This window comes from Muscardinus avellanarius (genome assembly GCF_963383645.1).
Source record: "Muscardinus avellanarius genome assembly, chromosome: 18".
NCBI classification, from domain to species: domain Eukaryota; kingdom Metazoa; phylum Chordata; class Mammalia; order Rodentia; family Gliridae; genus Muscardinus; species Muscardinus avellanarius.
The window spans coordinates 45,890,693-45,914,273 of NC_137804.1; the positions used below are offsets into that span (position 1 = coordinate 45,890,693).

At 59.0% G+C, this 23,581-nt stretch overlaps 1 protein-coding gene across 1 annotated transcript; it reads right to left on the reverse strand.

Annotated features, from left to right (window-relative positions):
* Positions 1-1,767: 1,767 nt before the first annotated feature.
* Positions 1,768-20,018, reverse strand: TYK2 (tyrosine kinase 2; the record flags this gene model as incomplete). Its single annotated transcript, XM_080715518.1, has 24 exons — positions 1,768-1,902; positions 1,967-2,077; positions 2,500-2,617; positions 2,802-2,974; positions 3,175-3,293; positions 3,533-3,725; positions 4,800-4,897; positions 5,410-5,560; positions 6,371-6,525; positions 6,617-6,752; positions 9,735-9,862; positions 10,543-10,630; positions 10,730-10,906; positions 10,986-11,089; positions 11,163-11,352; positions 11,444-11,552; positions 12,282-12,439; positions 12,511-12,708; positions 13,310-13,667; positions 15,059-15,222; positions 16,475-16,604; positions 16,693-16,816; positions 17,621-17,825; positions 19,929-20,018. 24 exons carry the CDS (start codon positions 20,016-20,018, stop codon positions 1,768-1,770), a joined length of 3,612 nt encoding a protein of 1,203 aa, XP_080571644.1.
* Between the last annotated feature and the right edge of the window lie 3,563 nt (positions 20,019-23,581).

Sequence of the window (23,581 nt, forward strand, 5' to 3'; positions counted from 1 at the left end):
GGATCGCGGCTCATGACAGCCTCGGCTACTCAGTGCGGCCCTCTGACACTCGGCGAGACCGTTTCAAAATAAATAATAATAATAATAATAATAATAAAAAAAAAGGGCTGGGGTGCAGCTCAGAAGAAGAATGCCCCGGGGTCCCACCCCAGGCACCTCACACACACAAACCCCCAAGACAACCCCAAACCCCGCGTCCCCAAGGCATCTGTACAGCTGCCCCCTTTGCCGCAGCAGGGCAAGAGATCTGAGCCTCTGCGGCCGGGATCTGCCCCACAGAATCGAAAGCGGGTCGGACAGCTTGCCAAGTTGGCACCGCGCCGGCAACACCTACGATACAACCACCCTGGCTCCAGTAACGAGTATGTCGCAAGGAGGGGGAGAGAGGAAGCGTGTGTGTGTGTGTGTGTGTGTGTGTGTGTGTGTGTGTGTGTGTGTGTTCAGTCCTGGGGATGGATCCCAGGGATCCTCCTGTCTCAGCCTCCCAAATGCTGGGATTACAAGCATGTGCCACCATGCCCCATCTGAATAGCTCTACCTGTGATCGATGCCCCTGGTCCTTTTGACTTTTTCATTTTTATTCTGTGGCACTGGGGATGGAACCCAGGGGCATTCGACCTCCTAGCTATACCCCAGCCCTATTTTTTATTCCTTTTCATTTGAAACGGTCTCGCTGAGTTGCAAAGGGCCTCACTAAGTAGTAGCTGAGGCTGGCTGCAAACCGCGATCCTTCAGTCTCAGCCTCCCGAATGCTGGGATTACAAGCGTGCGCTTACGCCCAGCTCTTTTTACTTTGAGACAGCGTCTTGTGCTAGGCGTGGTGGCACACTCCTGTAACCCCACTCTTGGGAGGCTGACTCAGGAGGACTGCCAGTTTTTGAGGCCAGCCTCAGCAACTCAGTGATATCTCAGTAACCTAGTGAGAGTGTTTCTAAATCAAAAATAGCCGGGCGTGGTGGCGCCCGCCTGTCATCCCAGTACTTGGGAGGCTGAGACAGGAGGACCGCAGGTTCGAGGCCAGCCTCAGGAAGTAGTGAGACCATCAACCTAGTGAGAGATTTTGTTTCAAAATAAAAACAAAATGGGGCTGGGGGTATAGCTCAGAGGTAGAAAGCTCCTGGGTGTAATCCCCAGCACCACACAATGATAATAACAATATTGCATATTTATTAAGAACTCGTTGGCACATTCTCTGTGAAGCAATGTACAGGCAGCGCGCCAGCTCTTTACAGTCGCTCCATGAGGTAGCAAGGACCCCCATCTCCAGGTTGAGGAGTAAAGCCCAGAGAGGCCCAGCGATTTGCCTGAGGTCACACAGGAAGGGTGCGACCAGCAGTCACATCTGTCTGGCAAGCGTCCCCCTCCTCCGATATTTTGTACACTGAAAAAGTAGTTATTTAGTACCCTCTTGTGTAGCAGGCACTGATCTACTGGTTTAGCCCTTTTGATTGCTGCTGGTGCTGGGATGGCAGCCAGGACCGCGGCAGGTCCAGCAGGACCGCTAGGCCTGAGCCAGGTGACCGGTGACGGCAGGCCCTCTCTGCCGCAGTCCCCGGTTAACCCACCCACTGCTTAGGAACGGCTCAGGAGCCCATCAGCAGCCCGGGAGAGCGCATCTGGAAGGGCGGGGTTCAGGATGCGAGGATGCTCGGGCTCCCGGGGGTCCTGGGCCCTCAGGGTCACCAGCGGGCTCGCAGGGCGGAGGTGAAGTCTGCCCCAGGGGGTGCCGCGAGCCCCCGACTTGGGCTCCTCTTGGGGCGCGGGGCCTCAGCACACGCTGAACAGCGACGGGGCCTGGCCTCGGTACTTCTCCTGCATGGTCTGGAGGATGCGGACGAGGTTCGGGAAGGTGGGGCGGAAGGCGGCCTGGGCCTCCCAGCAGGTCCTCATGACGTGGTAGATCTGCGGAGGAGAGGGCTGTGTCTGCGGCCCCCACCCCGGCGGCCGCGGAGAGGCGGGGCCTCACCTCACAGGGGCAGGTGTCCGGCCGGGGCAGCCTCTCCCCGCGCTCCAGCAACTCGGTCAGCCTCAGCACCGTCATCTGGCCCTGGGTGAGGCCTATGAGCTCCAGGAATTTCTACGAGACAGTCGGGACAAGCCTTAGCCAGAGACAGTGAAGGTACCATGGGACGAAAAGCTCAGGGCCAGGAAGTGGGCATTCTACCCCTAAGCTACACCCTCAACCTGATTTTACTTTTTACTTTAAGATGAGGTATCACTAGCAGAGGGCCTCGCTAAATTGCTGAGGCTGGCCTGACCCTTTGATCCTCCTGTCTCGGCCTCCCAAGACCTGGGATTACAGGTGTATGCCACCATGCCCCCCCCACCCCGTTCCCATTTAAATTTTTGAGACCGAGTCTCACTAAGTTGCCAACGCTGGCCTCAAACCCGAGGTCCTCCTGTCTCAGCCTCCCCAGTGGCTGGGATGACAGCCAGGCCTTTGAGTGCAAGCCTTCCCCTCGTGAATCGGGGCAGGGCTGGTGCGGGCCTGGCTCTCACCGAGGGGGGGCTCTGACTGGAGTCACAGTATGTCAGCAGCTCATAGAGGGTGACCCCGAAGGACCAGACGTCTGACGCGTAGTAGAACTTACACTCCTTCAGGCACTCCGGGGCGTACCTGGGGGGAGGGGGATTCAGGGCTGGGGCCGGAGCCACCCTCCGGGGCGCAGCCAGGGGGCGGTCCCTGGGCCAGGCCCCGCCCCCGGCCTCCGGCCCCGCCCCCTCCGCTGGGACCAGGCCGGGTCCTCCAGGGCCGGCACCCCTCTCCCCGGCACCCCTCACGCTGCGCCCCGCCTGGTCACCAGAACACGGGGCTGTCCCCGTCCTCGCGCACGCGGTAGTACTCGTGGCCTTCGGGCACGGCCTTGGCCAGGCCGAAGTCCCCGATCTTGACCCGCCTGTCGTTGTCCAGCAGCACGTTGCGCGCGGCTAGGTCTCGGTGGATGTAGCGCTGTGCGTGCAGGTAGGCCATGCCCTGGGGGCGGGGCGAGGGGGTGATGGACAGCCGGCCGGACCAGCGGCCGAGGGCGAGCGGGGTGGCCAAAGGCGAGCGGGGTGGGCGGCGCCAGGCCGGAGGAGGAGCCAGACAGGGGGCGGGGCCGGGAGAGGGGAGGCGCAAGGACGGGGAGGGGCCTGAGGGTGGGCGGGGCCACGCTGGGGGCGGGGTCAGCCCACCTCGCAGATCTGCTGGGCGAACAGCAGCAGCTGGGCCAGCCCGACGCCATGCCGGGGCAGGTAGTCGCGCAGGCTGCCCAGGGGCACGTACTCCATGACCAGCTGCACCGACTTCTCGCCTGTCGTGGACCAGGGGCATGGGCGCGGCACAAGAGGGCCCGGGGCGCCCACCCCCGGCCCGGACCGCACACCCCAGGCCCAGGGTTCGAGTGGGAAGGGCTGGCCCTGACCCCGTCCACAGGGAGGGAAGTGGCTATGGCTCCATCCTGGCCCAGGGGGAGGGAGGCAGCCCCACCTGGGGTGGGGATTGAGTGGCCGCGCCCACCAGGCCACACCTCGACACAGGCCCACCCCCCACCTTGGTCCTCGCAGCAGCCCTTGTACTTGACGATGTGCTCGTGGTACAGAGTTCGCAGGATGTCAATCTCCCGCCTCCAGCCCGAGCGCAGCTGAGGGCCGCAGCCCGCCTTGAGGGCCTTCACCGCCACCATCTCGCCGGTGCCATCGTTGGCCGGGTCATAGCAGTACAGGCTGACTTTGCCGAAGTGACCCTGGCCGGAGTGCGCGGGAGGGGTTCCTTAGGCCAGGCCTGCTGGCAGGGCTCTCTGGACAGCCCTGTCTATGGTCATTGATGGGTCTCCTAGGGCCTGGGTCCCTTTCCAATTCCCCAGGGCCTCCCTCAAAAAAAAGCCGGGCGCGGTGGCACCCGCTTGTCATCCCAGCACTGGGGAGGCTGAGCCAGGAGGACCGCAGGTTCACGGCCAGCCTCGGCAACTTGTGAAGCCCTTTGCAAGTTAGCGAGACGGTTTCAAAATAAAGGATAAAACAGTTGAACTGGGGGTGGAGCTCAGAGGGTGACTGCCCCTAGGTTCAACCCCTACTACCACAAAAACGAAACTGGAGTCATGCCTCTGAGAACTCGCTGGGGCAGCTCTGTCCTCAATCCCTAATGCCCACCAGCTAGACTTTCCGTGAGCCCCACCCAGCTCTCCAGAGCCGCCTGACTCCAGGTCAGCCCCAGTCCCCCTGGTCCCCACGCCAGCCCCTCCGTGCCGCCCCAGCTCCCCAGGCCCCGCCCACTCGCCTAGCGCCACGCCCAGCTTTCCAGGCCCCGCCTCTGACCCTTAGGCCACGCCCGGTAACCAACGCCTCCACCCAGACCACGCCCCTGTCATCAGGCCCTGCCCCCCCACCACCCTGACCACGCCCCTGTCATCAGGCCCCTCCCCTCCCACCACCCTGACCACGCCCCTGTCCTCAGGCCCCGCCCCAGGACTCCAGCTCCTCCCCAGGCCCCGCCCCTCCCCACCACCCTGACCACGCCCCTGTTCTCAGGCCCTCCCATCACCCTGGCCACGCCCCTGTTCTCGGGCCCTGCCCCTCCCCACCACCATGACCACGCCCCTTTCCTCAGGCCCCTCCCCTCCCCACCACCCTGGCCACGCCCCTGTCCTCAGGCCCCGCCCATCCCCACCACCCTGACCACGCCCCTGTTCTCAGGCCCTCCCACCACCATGGCCACGCCCCTGTTCTCGGGCCCTGCCCCTCCCCACCACCCTGACCACGCCCCTGTCCTCAGGCCCCGCCCCAGCCCTCCAGCAGTCCCCAGCGGGCGTCGCCCTCACCTCGCCCAGGTCCCGGATCTTTTTCAAGTAGCGCTTGTGGAACACCGTGGGGTCGGCCGCCCGCGAGTCTGGGCTCACAGCTGAGACGTCCACCAGATCTGCAAGAGCCGCCGAGGCCGAGGGTTGGGCGCCACCCTGGCGCGTCCCCGGCAAGCCGGCTCGGGAACCGCAGGCCGGCTGCTCTGCACCCTGCCCTCCCAGGGGCAACTTTTTTTTTTTTTGGCAATAGCTGGGAAATTCCACCTTCTTTCCAAAATGCTCAGCTGCCCACATCAGCCTTGGGGGGGGGGGTGCTCAGACATTGGCTCCCGCCTAGCAGGCTGGAGGCCTCGGTTCCATTTCCAGCACCCCAAAATGAAAGCCCCCAAGAGATGCCTGCGATATTCAGTGATGGGGCAGGGCCACCAACATTTCGTCCAGAGAGGAGAGAAAAAAACATGGCCATCTAGTCCATCCGAAGAAGCGAGCCCCCCGCCGAGCCTCGCTCCCTCTCGTCCAGCCGCCTTTCCAAGGGCTGGAAGCCAGCACACACCCTGAGCCCTCGGCACCCGGCCCCGCTCAGCAGGGCCCCCAGCCCGGTCCCCAGCCTCCGGGCGCCCAGCGGGCTCACTGTGCGGCTGCAGCTGCGTGAGGTCCCGGAGGATGGTCCGGAAGGACGGCCGCGGGGCCGGCTCGTAGCTCAGGCACTGGCTGGTGATGGTGGCCAGCTCCGGGCATGAGGGTTCCGGCAGCAGGCACTGCTTCTGGTAGAAGTTCTCCTTCTGCGGGGCGGGGGCCCTTGGGAGTCAGCCCCCATCCCGCGCCGCGCTCTGCCCAGGAACCAGGCCCCGGAGCAGCGGGCTGGCGCCTCCACTGTCCTGCCCGCCTTGCCTATGAAATGACCCAGCTCACACAAGGCTGAGCGCGGCGACGCCAGCCCGTCCCGCCTTGGTGTCCATGTGCCGCTCCTCAGACTGTGGCCTCTGGGCCTTTGCACAAGCCAAGCCCGCTGCCCACGCCGCTCCCTGGCCTAACTGTGCGCTTAGGTGGAACTCCTCTGGGAAGCCCTGTCCGAGCCCTCAGAAGGCCTCCGGCCCTGGCCAAGAGCTTTGGCCACCAGCTCTGGGAGAAAAATAAAGACTCCTCCAACACACACACACACACACACACACACACACACACACACACACAAACACACATAAGCTTCCCCATCTCTGCCTGGTCACTGCCTAAAACTGAAGTGTGTTGCTGTGTGTAGAATTGGGAATGACCCCAGGGTCATTCTCCTCTGAGTTACGCTCCCAGCCCTGTTTTATTTATTTTTTGTGTATGGGGCTGAGGATTGAACCCAGGGGCACTCGACCTCCAAGGTACACCCCCAGCCTTATTTTACTTTGAAACAGCGTCTCACTAGGTTGCCGAGAGTCGCACTACTTGTTGAAGCTGTCCTCAAATCTGCCATCCTCCCGTCTCAGCCTCCCAAGTACCGGGATGAGAGGCGACGCCTAGCAATGTTGCTTATCTGAAGTGTGCGGGAGGCTTTCCTCAAGGACAGCCCCCACCGACAGAGGCCCAGGGATCCCCGGGCGTACCTCGGAGGGGCCACGGCCCTGCAGGGGGGCCTCCCCATCAAAGCAGATCTCCAGGAGCGTGGCACCAAAGCCCCACTTGTCGGCGGCGGTGCTCAGGCTGGCAGCCCCGCCCTGCAGGCACTCTGGAGCGGTCCACGGGATGCGCTCCACCCGCTCTGGGGGCAGAGGGCAGAGGGCAGAGGGCAGGGCAGAGGGTGGAGGGGAAGCCGGGGCCCAGCACCCGCAGCTCCGGGTCCCTGTACTCACCATCCCTGGAGAGCGCGGCCAGGCCCACGCCGGGGTCGCTGAGCTTGATGAAGGGGCCGGTGCCCTCCGCCAGCCCCAGCCTGGCCAGCAGGATGTTCCGGCCGCACACATTGCCGTGGACCAGGTTCTTGTCCTCCTGGGAGGGGCAGATGATGAGGGGCGTGAGGCCGCGCCCACCCTCAGCCGGGTCCACTCGGAGCTTGACCCGACCCGCTGGAAAGAGGCCAGAGCATCTTCGAGGCTGGGAAGCCCCGCGGGGCCTTCAGCGTCTTTAGTTTGTTTGGTTTCTATTTTGATTTTGGTACTGAGGATTAGACCAGGTGTGTTCAACATCTGAGCTACAACCTAGATCTTCTTATTTTTATTTAGTTATTATATTATTATTTCTTTTACAAAGCTGGGGATGGAACCCAGGAGCATTCTATCCCTGAGCTACACCCCCAGCCCTATTTTTTATTCTTTTTTTTTTATGGTACTGGGGAGGGAACCCAGGGGCAATCTGCCTCCGAGCTTCACCCCAAGCCCTACTTTTTTATTTATTTCAAAACAGGGTCTCACTGAGTTGCAGAGGGCCTGAATAGTTGAGACTGGCTGGGAACCGCGATCCTCCTGTCTCAGCCTCCCACGTGCTGAGAGTATTTATTTATTTATTGTGTGTATGGTACTGGGGAATGGACCCAGGGGCATTCCACCTCCGAGCTACACTTCAGCCCTATTTAGTTTTTGCATGTGTTGTACTGGGGACTGAACTCAGGGCATTTTACCTGAGCTACACCCCACCCCCAGTTTCTTATTTGGACACAGGGTCTGGCTAGGTTGGTGAGAGTCTCACTACTTGCTGAGCCTGTCTTCCGATCTGAGATCTTCCCGTCTCGGCCTCCCAAGTGCAGGGATGACAGGCGTGGGCCACCATACCTCGTTGTCTTTTTAATTTTGAAACAGGGTCTTGCTAGGTTGATGAGTCTTGCTACTTGTTGAGGCTGTCCTTGAATCTGTGATCCTCCTGTCTCAGCCTCCCAAGCAGTAGAATCCCAGAAGCTGCCACTGTGCCTGGCTGCTGCCCTTTTTTTTTTTTTTTTTTTTTTTGTGGTACTGGGGATGGAACCCCCAGGGACAGCTACACCCCCAGCCCTATTTTTTTTTTTTTTACTCTTTATTTTGAAACAGGATCTCACTGGGTTGCAAAGGGCCTCTCTAAGTAGTAACTGAGGCTGGCCGTGCACTGCGATCCTCCTGTCTCAGCCTCCCTGATGCTGTGATTGTAAGTGTGCGCCACCATCCCGGCCCGGCTTTGCCTTTTGATATGTTAATAACGCAGGCCCTCTGTGTCTGCAGGTGGGTTCTACATGCTGAGATTGAACCAACCACAGATGAGAAATATAGCTAAACCTGCAAGAGCTGTACCTGTACTAACTGTACAGACTTCCCTTGTCCCTTGCCCTTCCCTAAAGGATACAAGAACAACTACTTGTGTCCTGAGCAGTGTATCGGCATTATGGGTCCACCGATGACTTAAGGTCCACAGAGGTTCTGTGCAAACTCTACACCGTTTTAGAGAAGGCACTTGAGGAAGATCTGTGGACCGCGTCCTTGGGGGTGTTAGGCTTTGGAGATGGGTGTGTCCTGAAAAGCGCATGGGTTAGCCCTGCAAAATTTCAGAGATGAAATCATTGAGTCGGGGCTCTAATGGTCACTGGTGGATAAACCCATCCATGGGTTAATAATCTGAATGGCCGGGTGTGGTGGCGCACGCTTGTCATCCCTGCGCTTGGGAGGCGGAGACAGGAGGATCGCGCAGGTTCGAAGCCAGCCTCGGCTACTTAGGCTCTCAGCAACTCAGTGAGACCCTGTTTCCTAATAAAATATAAAATAGGTCTGGGAGTGTAGCCTGGAGGTAGAAAGGCCCTGGGTTCTGTTCCTGGTTAGAAAAAAAAAAAAAAAAAAAAAAGGAAAGTTTGAGCACAGCCTCAGCAATTTAGTGAGACTCCCAATAACTTAGTGAGACCCTGTCTCAAAATTAAAACAAAATAGGGCCAAGGGTATAGCTCAGAGGTAGAATACCCCTGGGTGGAATTGCTGTAACACACACACACACACACACACACACACACACACACACACACACACGGTAATAATTTGAATGGAATAACTGTCTGGATCCAGGTAGGGTGGTATGTCAGTAATCCCAGCACTTGCTCCCTTTCTGAGACAGGAAAATCGGAGGATTAACACCAGCCTTAGCAACTGACTGGGCGGTAACTGCAGGCAGAGGGCGTGGCTAGAGGTGGGCGTGGCCTGGGATACGATCCCTGCAGGCAGAGGGCGTGGCCTGGGATACTATCCCTGTAGGCAGAGGGCGTGGCTAGAGGTGGGCGTGGCCCGGGGTACTATCTCTCCCTGGCTTCTTCCTCTACTTCCCAGCTGCCCAGAGCCGAGCAGCTCTCCTCCAACATGCTCAGCAGCCACGGATTTCTGACTTGGACTTTGCTAAGGACTGAACTTTTGAAACGTGAGTCAAATAATCCTTCCCTCCTGTAGTATTTTTTTTTTCTTTCTTTTTTTGGCGGTACTGGGGATGGAACCCAGGGGCCTTCTACCTCTGAGCTACACCCCCAGTCCTATTTTTTTATTCTTTCTTTTGAAACAGGGTCTCATTGAGTTGCAGAGGGCCTCGCTAAGGAGTAGCTGAGGCTGTCTGCGAACCGTGACCCTCCTGTCTCAGCCTCCCCAATGCTGGGGTGGCAAGCGCTCGCCACCATGCCCGGCTTCATCTGGTATTTAAGTCACAGCAACAAAAAAGCCAATTCAGGGGCTCTGGAGCCTGGCGTCCCCCAAGGATACAGCCGGGAGGCAAGGTACTATTCCCTGACTCGACCTCCCCAGTGAAACGGCCGGCTCCCTGAGCATAGGAGTTTGACCGTCTTGCGCTCAGTTGTGTCCCGGGGTCTAGGACATGGCTTGGCATGGAGGACGCGCAGCAAATACTGAGAGTGCAGGAAGAGGGAGCTCTAGACACCGGACGAGATCCGGGAAGGGCTAGGAAATGAGCGAGCCGAGATCAGACCAGCGGAGGAGGGTGGGGTGAACGCCCCAGGGCCCAGGCGCGCCCCCCACGCACCAGGTAGCTGAGGGCGCTGGCCAGCTGCTGGGCCACGGCCACCTTCCAGGCCAGGGGCACGCGGCCCCTCTCCCGCCGCAGCCTCACGTCCAGGGGGCCGTGCTCCACGAACTCGGTCACCATGATGTCTGGAAGGACCCAGCCGCTGTAGGGGCCGCCCCGCCTCCCGCCCCCAGGGGCCTGGGGTCGGATGGCCGCTGGGAAGGGCTTGTGGAGAGCGTGGGATGGAGCTCAGGGGAAGAGTGGGGGTGGGGACAGGGGTCCAGGCGGGAAGGGACGCGGAGGAGGCCGGGGTGCAGGAGACCGAGGGGAGCCATGGAGTGCGCATGCGCACGTGAGCGCTGCAGGCAGGAGCCGGGTCGGGAGGTGGCTTGGCCAGGGCGGACTGCGGGGGCAGGGGTCGCTGTACAAGCGGCTTTGAGGGACATGCGGGGGGGGGGGAGGGTGTCAGTGACCTGCTGTAGGGCTGGATGCACAAGGGTTGAGGGCTGGGTCGGCCTGGGCTCAGGAAGGGCGGCAGGGCTGGGATGTGGGTGGGAGATGGAGCCAGGGATGTGACCCGGCTGGGTCGGGGGTGGGGTGCAGGGGGCGGTCGGGGTGTAATCTGGGGTCAGATGCCAGCTGCAGGTTGGCGGACAGGGGCGGTGGATCGTCAAGGTTGAGGTCCAGCCCGCAGGGAGGCTACAGATGTGAGCTGAGAGGTAGCCTGCCATTGGGTGTCTTCCGGGGAGGGGCCGGGGTGCGGCTGGGGCTGGATGGAAGCTGGGGGATTTTCTGCAAGTGGGGGTCAGGCGCCAGGCCTACTCACTCTCGGAGCCACGCACGCAGACTCCGTGCACGAAGGCCAGGTGCGCGTGGGAGACCTGGCTCATCAGGCTGGCGGTCTCGTAGAAGGCCTGCAGAAGGCGGGTAGGTGGGGGGCTGCAAAGGTCACCCTCACAGTGGGCCCCCACTCCACACACACACACACACACACACACCCCACATATGCTCACCAGGGCGATGTCATGGTGACTCGGGTCCAGGATTTTCAGGACCACTCGGAGCTCCTGCATGCAGCCCCCGCCAGGCTCGGGGGAGTCCCTGCCGTCCTCCGTGCCCTCCTCAGCCCCCCCCACGCGCAGGCGGCCCTCGTACACGTTGGTCTTGGTGCCCTGGCCCAAGTGGGAGAGCTGTGGCAAACCGCAGAGGGTCACTGAGCTGCGCGTCTCGGGCGCCCACTGTGCCCCGCCCTGCCCGCCACACTGCCACCTGGGTGATGTCGTCCAGGCGGATGCGGTGGAAGCTGAGCTGGCTGAGGTTGGGCGGCCGGGTGCCGGCCCGGGAGCCCCGCTTGATGATCAGGTTGGACAGCTCTGCGGGCAGAGGCTGATGTGAGAGGCAGGGGCCACCGCGCACCTGCCTGGGGGCCACCCCGCCAACACAGACCTCCTGGCTGGGGCAGGCAGCAGCGGCGCAGGGGGAAGCAGTCGTCCCCCGCGCGCAGGGAGCAGCCATGCAGGGCGTCGCGCAGCTCCCGCAGGCTGGCAAAGGTGCGGGCCCAGCCCTCCAGCACGAAGGCCCCGTCCTTCTGCTCGATGGGGAACTTCCGGAGCCGCACACCCTTGGCGCTCAGGGCCTGGGAGGGCGGAGGGCGGTGAGCAGGGGTCTGCGCCCGGAGCACAGTCACACATCCAGCCCCAGCCCAGGACCCCCGGGCCCAGGCCCACCGGCTCACGCTGGGCCACCGTGAGGATGAGGCGCGACAGATGGCTGGCGCTCCAGTGGATGAGGTAGAGGCCGTCCTCCGGTCGCAGCTTGGCCTGTACAAATGGCTCCCTAGGTGGACAAAAGGGTGCCATAGGGCCACCAGGCATGGCTGCTGGACCCATGGCTGGCAAGGGTGCCCCAAGACCTGCCAGGAGGGAAGCAAACTGCTGGGGCAGAAGTCAGACTCAAGCCCACACCTGGAATCCCAGCACTTGGGAGGCTGAGCCTGGAGGATCACAGGTTCTCAGCCAGCCTCAGCTGCTTAGTGAGGCCCTTAGTGAGACCCTGCTTCAAAACAAAGAATGAGCCAGCAGTGGTGACCGCACGCTTGTAATACACACCCCTGCCCCCCAGCTTGGGAGGTGGAGACAAGAGGATTATGTAGGTTCGAAGCCAGTTTTGCTGGCTTAAGAGACCCTGTTTCCAAAAAAATATATAAAATGGTCTGGGAGAGTAGCCTGGAGGTAGAAGGGTTTCCAGGAACCCCAGTACCACCAAAATAAATAAATAAAAATAAAAAATAAAGTAGGACTGGAGAGCCGGGCGTGGGGGCGCACGTTTGTAATCCCCGCGCTTGGGAGGCTGAGACAGGAGGATCGCGCAGGTTCGAAGCCAGCCTCAGCTTCTTAGTGAGGCTCTCAGCAACCTAGTGAGACCCTGTTTCCAAATAAAATATAAAATAGGTCTGGGAGTATAGCCCGGAGGTAGACCCCAGCACCAGAAAAAAAAAGGGGGGGGCTGGGGGTGCAGCTCAGAGGCCCAGCATGCCGATGGCCCACACCTGGCGGCCCCACTCACAGCAGCGGCCCGTGCACGCCATCCCGGATGCTCCTCAGCAGGCGCGGAGGGGCCACCTCCCGGCACAGGTAGTGGCTGGAGTCGGAGGTCAGGCGGAAGTAGCCGTCCAGCAGGGCCACGAAGGACAGGGCGGCGGCGCGGGATGGCAGGCCGAGCTCCTGCGGGCGGGCAGGTGCGCATCAGGAGGGCTGGGGGGCATGGGCCGTCCCCCCGCGGGCCCGGGCCCCACCAGGCACTGGTTGTCCTGCTGATGGACAGTGACGCGGCGCTCCTTCAGGACCACGTGGGTGATGTCCTGGAAGTCGCAGAAGGTGGTCCAGGGCGGCTCCCTCGGGCTGCCCACCGGCTGCCCACCCCCTGCCGGGGCCTTGGCTTCTGTCTGAGACGGGCTGGCCGCGGGGCTCCTGCTGCCACTGCCCCTGGAAGCCTAAAATCCCGGCAGGGCGGGCGGGGGACAGAGGGAGACAATAGCGATTTATTCCCACGCACCCTCCCTGGACAGGGGCCTGGGGGCCAGACACCCCTAATGTGCCCCGCTCAGGAGTCCGGATGGTACAGGCAGAGCCCAGGGAAGACATGCAGGCCAGGAGGCGGAACGGGAAGGGGTTAGGTGAGCGACAGAGAGGCTCCCCAGGGGTGCAGACCACAGGAATGGGGTCCAGAAGGGACAGGTGGACAGAGGGCACTCTCCAAGAAATAGACTCGGAGTCGAGCGTGGGGGTGCAGGCTTGTCACCCCAGCATTCGGGAGGCTGAGACAGGAGGATCGCGGTTCGCGGCCAGTCTCAGCTACTTAGGGAGGCCCTTTGCAGCTCAGGAGACCCTGTTTCCAAATAAAGAATAAAAAAATAGATAGATAGATAAAATAGGGATGGGGGTGTAGCTCGAAGGCAGAATGCCCCTGGCTTCAATTCCCAGTATTGAAAAAAAAAAAAAAAAAAGCTCGGGGAGGCGCACCCCAGAGCCAGGTGGGGAAGGGGCGACCCTGCCCAGGCCCACCGCATGCAGATGGGGGGCGCCCTTGCTCACCGCGGCCTGCACCGGCCGCCACTGGACGCCGCCGGTGCCGGTCACCAGCACTTCGTGCGTCGGGGGGTCAGCGGGGGGCTCCGGGCCGGGGTCCACCCCACGGTCTTGGAGGTAGCAGGGCCCCCCCTCGGCCTGGGAGAGCAGCTTGAGGTGGCACACGGGGACGCGCTCGGCCCCGAAGCGGGGCGCCAGCAGCTCCAGCGTGGCCAGGTACTTGACCATGACGACCTGCGGGGACAGCTGGCCGGGCTGGAAGGCGCGCAGGAACCTGCGGAAGGCCCTGCGCAGGCGCAGGCGGGTCAGCGCGTTGTGCCGGCGGATCTGCTGGCGGAAGGAGCGCGGGATGCAATCCTTGAAGCTGCGGGCGACAGGCTGCGGTCAGGCCCGGGCCAGCGCAGCGCCCCCCCCCGAGCCTCGGCTAGAAGCCGGGCACGCTGGCGTGGCCTGGGAAGGAAGGAGCTGGCCGCCCGGGGAGGGTGCTGTGGAGGCCCAAGGCAGGGTCCTGGTGGCCGCGGGGCTGAAACCCAGGCTCCTGCAACGCCTGTAACCTCCAAAGGGCCTTTCCTGCCTGCCTGCCTTTCTTCTTTTCTCTTTCTCCTCTTCTTAATACGGAGATTGAACCCATGGGCATTTTACCAGTGAATTCTACCCCCATTCCTGTTTGTTTATTTGTCTGCGCTACTGGGAATGGAATCCAGGGGCATTCTTACCCCCGAGCGACTCCCCCAGCCCTATCATTTTTATTCTTTATTTTGAAACAGGGTCTCACTGAGTTGCAGAGGGCCTCACTAAGTAGCTGAGGCTGGCCACGAACCGTGATCCTCCTGTCTTAGCCTCCCAAGTACAGGGATTATTAGCATATGTCACCAGGTCACCATACCCAGCTCCGGCTATTGTACTTCTCAACTACATTCCCAGCACCCCCCCCTTTTTTTCCCCTTTTTTTGTGGGTCTGGGGATAGAACCCAGGGGCATTCGACCTCCGAGCTACACCCCCAGCCCTATTTTGTATTCTTTATTTTGAAACAGGGTCTCACTAAGTTGCAGAGGGCTTCACTAGGTAGATGGGGCTGTCCGAGAACTGTGATCCTCCTGTCTCAGCCTCCCAAAGGCCAAATGCTGGGATTACAAGTGTGCACCACCATGCCCCGGGTACTTTTTTTTTTTTTTTTTGGTAGTACTGGGGGTGGAATCCGAGGCTTTCTACCTCCAACTACACTCCCAGACCTATTTTATATTTTATTTGGAAACAGGGTCTCACTAAGTAGCCGAGCGCCTCACTAAGTAGCTGAGACTGGCTTCGAACCTGTGCGATCCTCCTGTCTCAGCCTCCCAAGTGCAGGGATGACAAGCGTGCACCACCACACCCAGCTTATTTTTTTTTTTTTTAAATTCTGAAACAGGGTCTACATTGCTGAGACTGGCCTCGAACCTGCAATCCTCCTGTCTTAGCCTCCCAGTACTGGGATGACAGGCCTGTGCCTCAGCCCCTGCCTGCATTTTCCCACTTTGTTCAGGGCCTGCCGGTTTCATGAAATGTGAGCTCCTACACGGCGGGGGATTTTTGTCTGAGTTGTTCTCTTTTGTGTCTAAGACACCTTGAACTAGTACCAGCACACAGTAGGCGTCTGTGAAGTGTTTGTTGAATGGATGAATGAAGGCTTGGCAATATGCAAGGGCCACCGCAGCCCCCCGATGACCAGGGCATTTCCCCCACCTACTCAGGGACCCCCATCCCTTCCCAGAAACCTGATCTCCCTGGCCACCTCCTCCAGGGGAACGCCGCGGCAGAGGGCGAGGTGGCAGAGGTGCAGAAAGGCCATGCCCAGGCTCTCGTTCTTAAAGTGGTGAATCTCCTCCTCGCTCGAAAGTTCCCACAGCGACACCACGTCGTTCACAAATTCATGCTTGCCCTTGGAGAGGGGAAGCAGGCAGAGGGCAACGTGAGGAGCCATCACTCTACCAGAAAAACAAAAGCTAGCTCTGCTTCTCAGCACCTTGGAGAGGGCGGGACCACGGTTTCCTGGAAAGGCTCAATAAACAGCATACACAACTCCTCCGTCAAATTCTGTACCTAAGGCAGACATCACTAATCAGTCCTAGCACTCACCAATCCCAGCACGCCTCAAATTCTGTGCCTATGGCAGACATCACTAATCAGTCCTAGCACTCATTGATCCCAGCACTCATATCCTCCCCCCTCTCCTTGGTACTGGGGATAGAAACCAGGGGCATTCTACCTCCAAGCTACACCCCTAGCCCTATCTTTTATTCTTTTTTTTTTTTTTTTTTTTTTGTGTGTGTGTGTGTGGTCCTGGGGATGAAACCCAGAGGCCTCTACCTCTGGGCGATACCCCTGACCGATTTTGTATTTTATTTGGAAACAGGGTCTCAGTAAGTTGCTGAGAGCCTCACTAAGCTGCTGAGGCTGGCTTTGAACCTGCGTGATCCTCCTGTCTCAGCCTCCCAAGCGCGGGGATGACAAGCGTGCGCCACCACGCCCGGCTTATTCTTTATTTTTTGAAACAGGGTCTCCCTGAGTTGCAAAGGGCCTCGCTGAGTAGCTGAGGCTGGCTTTGAACCTGTGCAATCCTCCCGTCTCAGCCTCCCAAGCGTGGGGATTACAAGCGTGCGCCACCGTGCCCGGCCCAGCCTTCATTCTCATTCAGGCTGAACTTTTTTGGTCCAGCTGCCATAAGAACCAAGCTATGCCGGGTGTGGCGGCGCACGCTTGTCATCCCAGCATTCGGGAGGCCGAGGCAGGAGGATCGCGGTTCGCGGACGGCCTCAGCTACTTAGTGAGCCCCTCCGCAACTCAGCGAGACCCGGTTTCAAAATAAAGAATAAAAAATTGGGCTATATTGCCGGGCGTGGTGGCGCACGCTTGTCATCCCCGCGCTTGGGAGGCAGAGACAGGAGGATCATGCAGGTTCGAAGCCGGCCGTGCTGGCGTAAGAGACCCTGTTTCAAAAATATAAAAATAGGGCTGGGAGTGTAGCCCGGAGGTAGAAGGGCTTCCAGGAACCCCAGTACCACCAAAAAAAAAAAAAAGAACCAAGCTGACTTAAGTTGAAACATATCAGGTGTATCAAATTAGAAAGGGAAGTGGGGCTCCTGTCTCTGAGTCCTTGACAAACAGTCGGGCCTCCCCAGACCTGCTCACACCTGCTCAAAGAGGTACTCGAAGGAGGCTGGGTCCAGGAGCTGCGCCCCCTCCTCCTCGGGCCCCGGGAGCCCGCAGCGGTACACGGCCGGCTCCTGGGGTCGCAGGCCGTGCCAGTTCCGGAAATAAAACCTGCAAGACGGGAGGGGCCGCGGCTGAGCCCTCGCGGGGAGCTGACCAGCTCCAGCTCCGGGGGAAGCTTCGGGGGGCCGTCACCCACCGCATGCGGAAATACAGAACCAGGCTCGTGTCTCCGCAGACCTCCAGGACGTGGCTGGGGGGCAGCCAGACTTGGGACTGGGCATCGAAGAGGGCGAAGAGATCGAAGCAGGGTGGGGTGATGCCTGCGGCAGGGGAGAGGCCAGCTCTGCATCGGGGCACAGGCCAGGCCCTCCTGCCCACGCCCTCTCCCCCCACTCCCGGCTCGGGCCTCTGCGCATGCGCTGCCCGCCCTTCCCACGGCCCCCTCCCCACCTCCTCAGCTTCTGGCTCAAACAGCAGCTTCTCGGAGCAACCTTCTCGTCCTGCACCCCTTTTAACTTTTCTTTTTTGGGTGCTGGGGATTGAACCCAAGGGCATTCTACCTTTAACCCTTCTTTGTAAATTTCTCTTTCTTTCTTTCTTCCTTTCTTTCTTTTACTGGAGCTGCTACACCCCAAGCCCAATTTTTAGTCTTTATTTTGGAACCGGGTCTCACTGAGTTGCAGAGGGCCTCACTAAGTGACTGAGGCTGTCCACGAACCCGAGATCCTCCTGTCTCTGCCTCCTGAAAGCTGGGATGACAAGTGTGAGCCATCATGCCTGGCTTAAACTTTATTTTTTTTAAGTTTTGAATCCAGGTCTTACTATGTTGCTAAGAGTCTCGCTAAATTGCTGAGACTGGCCTCGAACCTGCGAGCCTCCTGTCCCAGCCTCCCAAGGACTGGGGTGCCAGGTGTGTGCCATCACCCCCAGCTGCCGCTTAAATTTTATCGCCACCTCTGTCACAGTTTCCTCCTTTACGTAAATCCTGCCATCTTCCCCCGGAACATCGGGGCTGGCATACAGTTGGTGCTTACTTAATGTGTGCCGTGTGAGCCTGCCGGTGGATGGACGGGCCCCGTCTCTCCTCACCCCACACCTGCCGTGGTGCCCAGGCCCGGACTCACCGACTTTGTGTGCCACGCGGATGCAGACCTCCTCGGCGGTCAGCGGGGACTCACTGAAGGTGACCCAGGGCTCCCCGCCCGCAGGCCCGGCCCAGTGCAGGAGCACCTTCAGGCCCCCGCTGGCAGCCACTGGCCGAGCCGCGTCTGCAGGGGGCTGGCGGCGCCTGGCAGCTCCTCTCCACAGGGACATCCTCTGTGCAGCTGGCTGGGCTGGAAAGGACGGCTCCGTCAGCCCCTGCTTAACCTTGCCCCCACCCAGGCTGAGCCCCGGGAAGATGGGACCCCCCCCACACACTAATCATCTCTGTGTGTGGAGGAGGCTAAGGATTGGACCCAGGGGCATTCTACTTCCGAGCTATACCCCCAGCACTATTTTATTTTAATTTGGAAACAGGGTCTCCCTAAGTTGATAAAGGTCTCATTACTTACAGAGGTGATCCTCCTGTCTCAGCCTCCTAAGCACTGGGATTACAGGTGTGGGCCATACGCCTGGCTTGGCTAAGCATCTTTAGGCCCCCACTTCCTTTCCCTCAGCCTCAGTTTCCACGTTTGTTTGGCAGGGTGTTATGTGTCCCACCAATCAGCCCTTCTCACAAATAATGCTGAACATGCCACGACTTTTTTTCTTTCTTTCTTTCTTTCTTTCTTTCTTTCTTTCTTTCTTTCTCTCTTTCTTTCTTTCTTCCTTTCTTTTTTTTGGTACTGGGGATGGAACCCAGGGGCATTCTACCTCCAAGCTACACCCTCAGCCCTATTTTGTATTCTTTATTTTGAAACAGGGTCTCATTGAGTTGCAAAGGGCCTCACTAAGTAGTAGCTGAGGAGGCTGGCCACAAATGTGATCCTCCTGTCTCAGCCTCCGAATGCTGGGATTACAGGCGTGCACCACCACGCCCGGCTCTTTCTTTTCCTTCTGTTTTTGTTAGCCGGGGTTCTGCTGCGGTGCCCAGCCTGGTCCTGTCTTGAACGCCCAGGCTCAGGTGGTCCTCCCGCCTCAGCCTCTGGAGTAGTGGGGGCTAAAGTCGTGCCACTACATCCAACGTGAACTCTTTCTTCTGGAAAAGTCTGCACCAATATAAAAACCCACTCTGAGCCAGGTACGATGGCAGAGACTGAGCCTCAAAATAAAAAGGGTGGAGGCTGGAGCTCAGGCGTAGCGCACTCCCAGGTTCAGTCCTCAGTGCCACACAAAGTCCACCCTGAACCCACCTCCCCCAAATAACCAGGCAGCGGGCCCTTGTGCACAAACAGACCTGGGCACTCGTCTCTGTCAGCTCGAGCAATTCACCTGGCCACTGGGGGCCTCCATCTTCTCATCTGGAAAGGGAGGGTCCTGAAAATGGCGTCTATCGAGGACTGTGGGGTCCAACCAGGCTCTGCCCGTTACACGTTCAGCACGGACCTTGATGTTGGTACAAAATCCTCACTGGTGCTGGGGTGCAGAATGGAAGAGTGTTTGTTTGTTTGTTTGTTTATTTATTTGTGGTACTGGGGGTGGAATCCAGAGGCTTTCTACCTCCGGGCTACACTCCCAGACCTATTTTTATATTTTATTTGGAAACAGGGTCTCACTAAGTTGCTGAGAGCCTCACTAAGTAGCTGAGGCTGGCTTCGAACCTGTGCGATCCTCCTGTCTCAGCCTCCCAAGCGCGGGGATGACAAGCGTGCGCCACCACGCCCGGCGCATGCTGGCCTTTAAACACTACCATTCTCACCGGGCGTGGTGGCGCACGCTTGTCATCCCCGCGCTTGGGAGGCGGAGACAGGAGGATCGCGCAGGTTCGAAGCCAGCCTCAGCTACTTAGTGAGGCTCTCAGCAACTTAGTGAGACCCCGTTTCCAAATAAAAATATAAAAAATAGGTCTGGGAGTATAGCCCGGAGGTAGAAAGCCTCTGGGTTCCACCCCCAGTACCACCAAAAAAAATAAAATTAAATAAATAAATAAATAAATAAATAAATAAAAGGGGGCGTCAGGGCTCGGCACGGGGCTGGACACACAGTGGGCGCTCCTATGGCCCATTCGTCTCGGATGACACCCTGGTGGTGCGATTTTTGGGGTGACCACTTCCTCCTTCCTCATCCCCATCCCACCCACGCCCAGCTCTGAAGATGGAGTCGGGTGAGGTCTGCACTTGGGAAGGCGACACCCCTCGTCCCCCCAAAACTTTCAGACCGGCTGGTCTGGGCGGCCATCGAGCTGCGCACCCGCCGGACGCCGGGCCGGCCGGGGGACGCCCACCTCCTGGCCGGGGCGCCTCCCCGACGGCCGCAAGCGCGCCCTCCCCGCGCCCTCCGCTCCGGACTCACCCCTTCCCGGGGCCTGGGCTCGAACCCGGGCCTCCGCCCCGCCGCCGCGGGGAGCCGCTGCCTCCGCGCCTCCGAGACGCCGCTTCCCATTGGCCACCCGACACACGCATGCCCGTGGCCCAGCTCCGCCCCCCGCCGCGCGTAGCCATTGGTGGCTTCGGAGGGTGCCAGGCCGCTCCGATTGGCCTATGGCCGCCCTTTGTGGCTCAGCGATTGGTTGCGCTGGCTCCGGTTTTGCTACGGCAACTGCGATTGGCTGTCCCCGGGTGGGCGTGGACGCGGAAGCGAGCGGCCCCTAGGACTAGCGGAAGAGCGTGGTCTGCGGTGGAGGCCGGCGGTGGGGCCTGTCCGGGTGTTGGGGTCACGCGCCCGGGCACAGCTTCTTGGCCTCTCCTAGGCGTCCGAGGCCGCAGTGGCCGCCCTTCAGCAGTCCAGTGCGGCCGCGGGCCTGTCCATTCCCTGCCTTCCGGTCCCCCCTTGTCCGTGCCCGGCCGACCCCACCCACCCCGCTTCTCTGGTCTGCCCTCCTGGCCCACGGCCGCCCGGCCCTCCGAGGTCCCCCTGCGGTCGCGGTGGATGGCCGTCCAGGCCCCGCGTGGCAATCGCTGTCGCTCGCTGAGCTCGGGGCACGCATGGCGTCCTGCAAGCGATCCTCCGAAGGGGGGCTACTTACCCCCATTTTGTAGAGGAAGAAACTGAGTTGAAGATAACTCTCCTTGACCGCACGTCATTCAAACGTATTTTTTTTTCCCTCTCTTTTTTGGTGGTTCTGGGGATTGAACGCAGGAGTGCTCTACCTCCGAGCTGTAGCCCACCCCTGTCTTATTTACTTTGAAACGGGGGTCTCACTAAATCTGAGGACGTAGCTAAATTGCTGAGGCTGACCTTGAACCTGCAGTCCTCCTCTCTCAGCCTCCCCCAAGTACCACACCCACCACACCCAAGTGGTTTATTACTTTGTTTATCTTATTTAGTGGTGTTGGGGATTGAACCAGGGGATTCAAACAGGAGATCTGTTTCCAAATGAAAAAATAAACAGGGCTGAGCGGGGTGGCGCACACTTGTAACCCAAACATTTGAGAGACAGATACAGGAAAATCGCGGTTCGTGGACAGCCTCAGTTACTTAGCAAGGCTTTTCAGAACTCGGTGAAACCCTGTTCCCAAATAAAGAATAAAAAATAGGGCTGGGGTGTAGCTCGGAGGTAGTCTGGCTTTATCCCAAGTACCACAAATAAATAAACAGGGCTGGGGAGTGTAATTCAGAAGTAGAATGCCCAGTAAGCCAGGCGTGGTGGCGCATGCTTGTAATTCCAGCGCTTGGGAGGCTGAGACAAGAGGATCGCACAGGTTCAGCTACTGAGTGAGGCTGTCAGCAACTCGGTGAGGCCCTTTGCAACTCAGTGAGACCCTCTTTCAAAATAAAGAATTAAAAATAGGGCTGGGGGTGTAGCTTGGAAGTAGGATACCCCTGGGTTCTATTCCCAGACCTGCAAATAAATAAATAAATAAATAAATAATAAAAAGTAGGGCTGGGGGTGTAGCGCAGAGGTAGAATGCCCCTGGGTTCCATTCCCAGTAAGGCAAAAAATAAAATAAGGATAGAGGCAAAGCTCAGAGGTAGGACTGCTCTGAGTTTAATCTCAGTACCTCACACAAAAAGGGGGGGTGTCTGGGGATATAATTCCGCGTCAGCCCCTGGACGCAATCCCAGTGCAACACAGGAAAAAAAAAAAAAAAAAAAAAGATAAACCAAGCTCCTAGCCCAAGAAATAAAACTTTATGGCTTCCCATCAGCTTCCTGTTTTGAATCAGCAAATTTGACTCTGTGTCCTTTCCTTGCTGTGTTTTTCTTAGGCCTTATCACAACCTGACATTTAACTGGAATTTTCTTTGATTGCTGGACCTTCCTGCCTAGAACCAGCCCCACGGAGGAGGGAGGGGTCTGTCTGCTGCAAACCTGGAATCCTGCCTGCCCCATTAGGCCTTAAGGAAGCCAGCCGCGGCGTGGGGCGGCCGGCGGCTCCCTTGTGTAATGGAGGGCTGGCGGGCCCCTGGCTCTGCTTCCTCTTAGGTCGCCGCCCACCACTGGGGGTTCAGTGGCAGGAAACCAGTGGTGCCGAATTCTTCAGCTAACTGGACAGGGCGAGCCCCAGGGGCCTCCCCGGGTTCTGGACAGGGCTAGAGTGGGCTTGGTACCCGGCACCTGGGCGATGGGCTGGCTGATGACAGCAGTGAGGTGGCAATCCCAGTCATACCCGCGGGCAATAGCTCCCACATTCCCAGCCAGGATGGGAAGCATTGGTGGGCGTCTACCATGCTGCCCCCCCCTTCCCAGGTTCTTTCAAAGAGGGACTGACACCCCCAGTGGGTGTTTTGTTTTCTTTTGATTTTGGACCTCAGGATTGTACCCAAGGGGGTTCTACCTTTGAGCTGCACTCCCAGCCCTCTATTTTTAATTTTTTTTGAGTACTGGGGATTGAACCCAGGGCCATCTGAGATACACCCCTAGTACTATTTTTTATGTGGAAACAGGTCTAAGTTGCGGAGGGCCTAAGTAGCTGAGGCTGGCCATGAACCTGCGACCCTCCTGTCTCAGCCTCCCGAGTACTGGGATTACAGTCATGCACACCATTCCTGGCTTGCTCCCAGCCCCCCCCCTTTTTTTTTTTCAATATTGGGGATTGAACCCAGAGCCATTTCTACCTCTGAGCTACACCCCCGGTCCTGTTTTTATTTTGAAACAGGGTCTTATTAAGTTGCAGAGGGCCTTACTAAGTAGTTGAGGCTGGCCACGAGTACTGAGATTACAGGTGTGCGCCACCACGCCTAACTCCTATTTGTGTTTTAAAAAGAGGTCTCCTGACATTGCTGAGTTTTGCTAAGTAGCTGAGTCTGGCCTTGAACCTGTGACCCTCCCGTCTCTGCCTCCCAAGTACTGGGACCACAGGCATCTGTCATCAAAACCAGCACAATGTCCCCCCTTGACAGTAAGGAATGAGGCTGGGGGGGGGGCGCACTGGAAAGGGTCCTGTATTGTCCCCAGGGGCCTGAGACCCCAGGAGGGCCCAGGACTTGCTAGGACCTGTGGGAGTTCCCCAACAAGGGACTTTCCACGCTAAAATGGAGACAGTCCTGGGCAAACCCAGACTGACCACTTTTCAGGAAGAAACTTGAACTGGGGTTTCCCCTGACCTGTCGGGCCTGAGGGAGGGGCTCCCCAGAGCTGCCGGGGCCTGGGAAAGTCAAGTTGGTGAACTAACAAAACCCCGCAGTGTGTGCTTGAACCTGGGACCTGGGAGGCTGAGACAGCAGGACACAGGTTCACGGTCAGCTTCAGCTACTTAGTCGCTGTCTCAAAATAAAGAATAGGCCGTGCGTGGTGGGCACGCTTGTCATCCCCGAGCTTGGGAGGCGGAGACAGGAGGATCGCGCAGGTTCGAAGCCAGCCGCGCTGGCTTAAGAGACCCTGTTTCCAAAAATAAAATAGGTCTGGGAGTGTAGCCCGGAGGTAGAAGGGCTTCCAGGAACCCCAGTACCACCAAAAAAAAAAAAAAAAAAAAAAAAAAAAACAGGGCTGAGGGTGTAGCCCCTGGGCTCCATCCCCAGTAACACCCACACACACGCACGAATAAAAATAAAAACAGCTTAGAG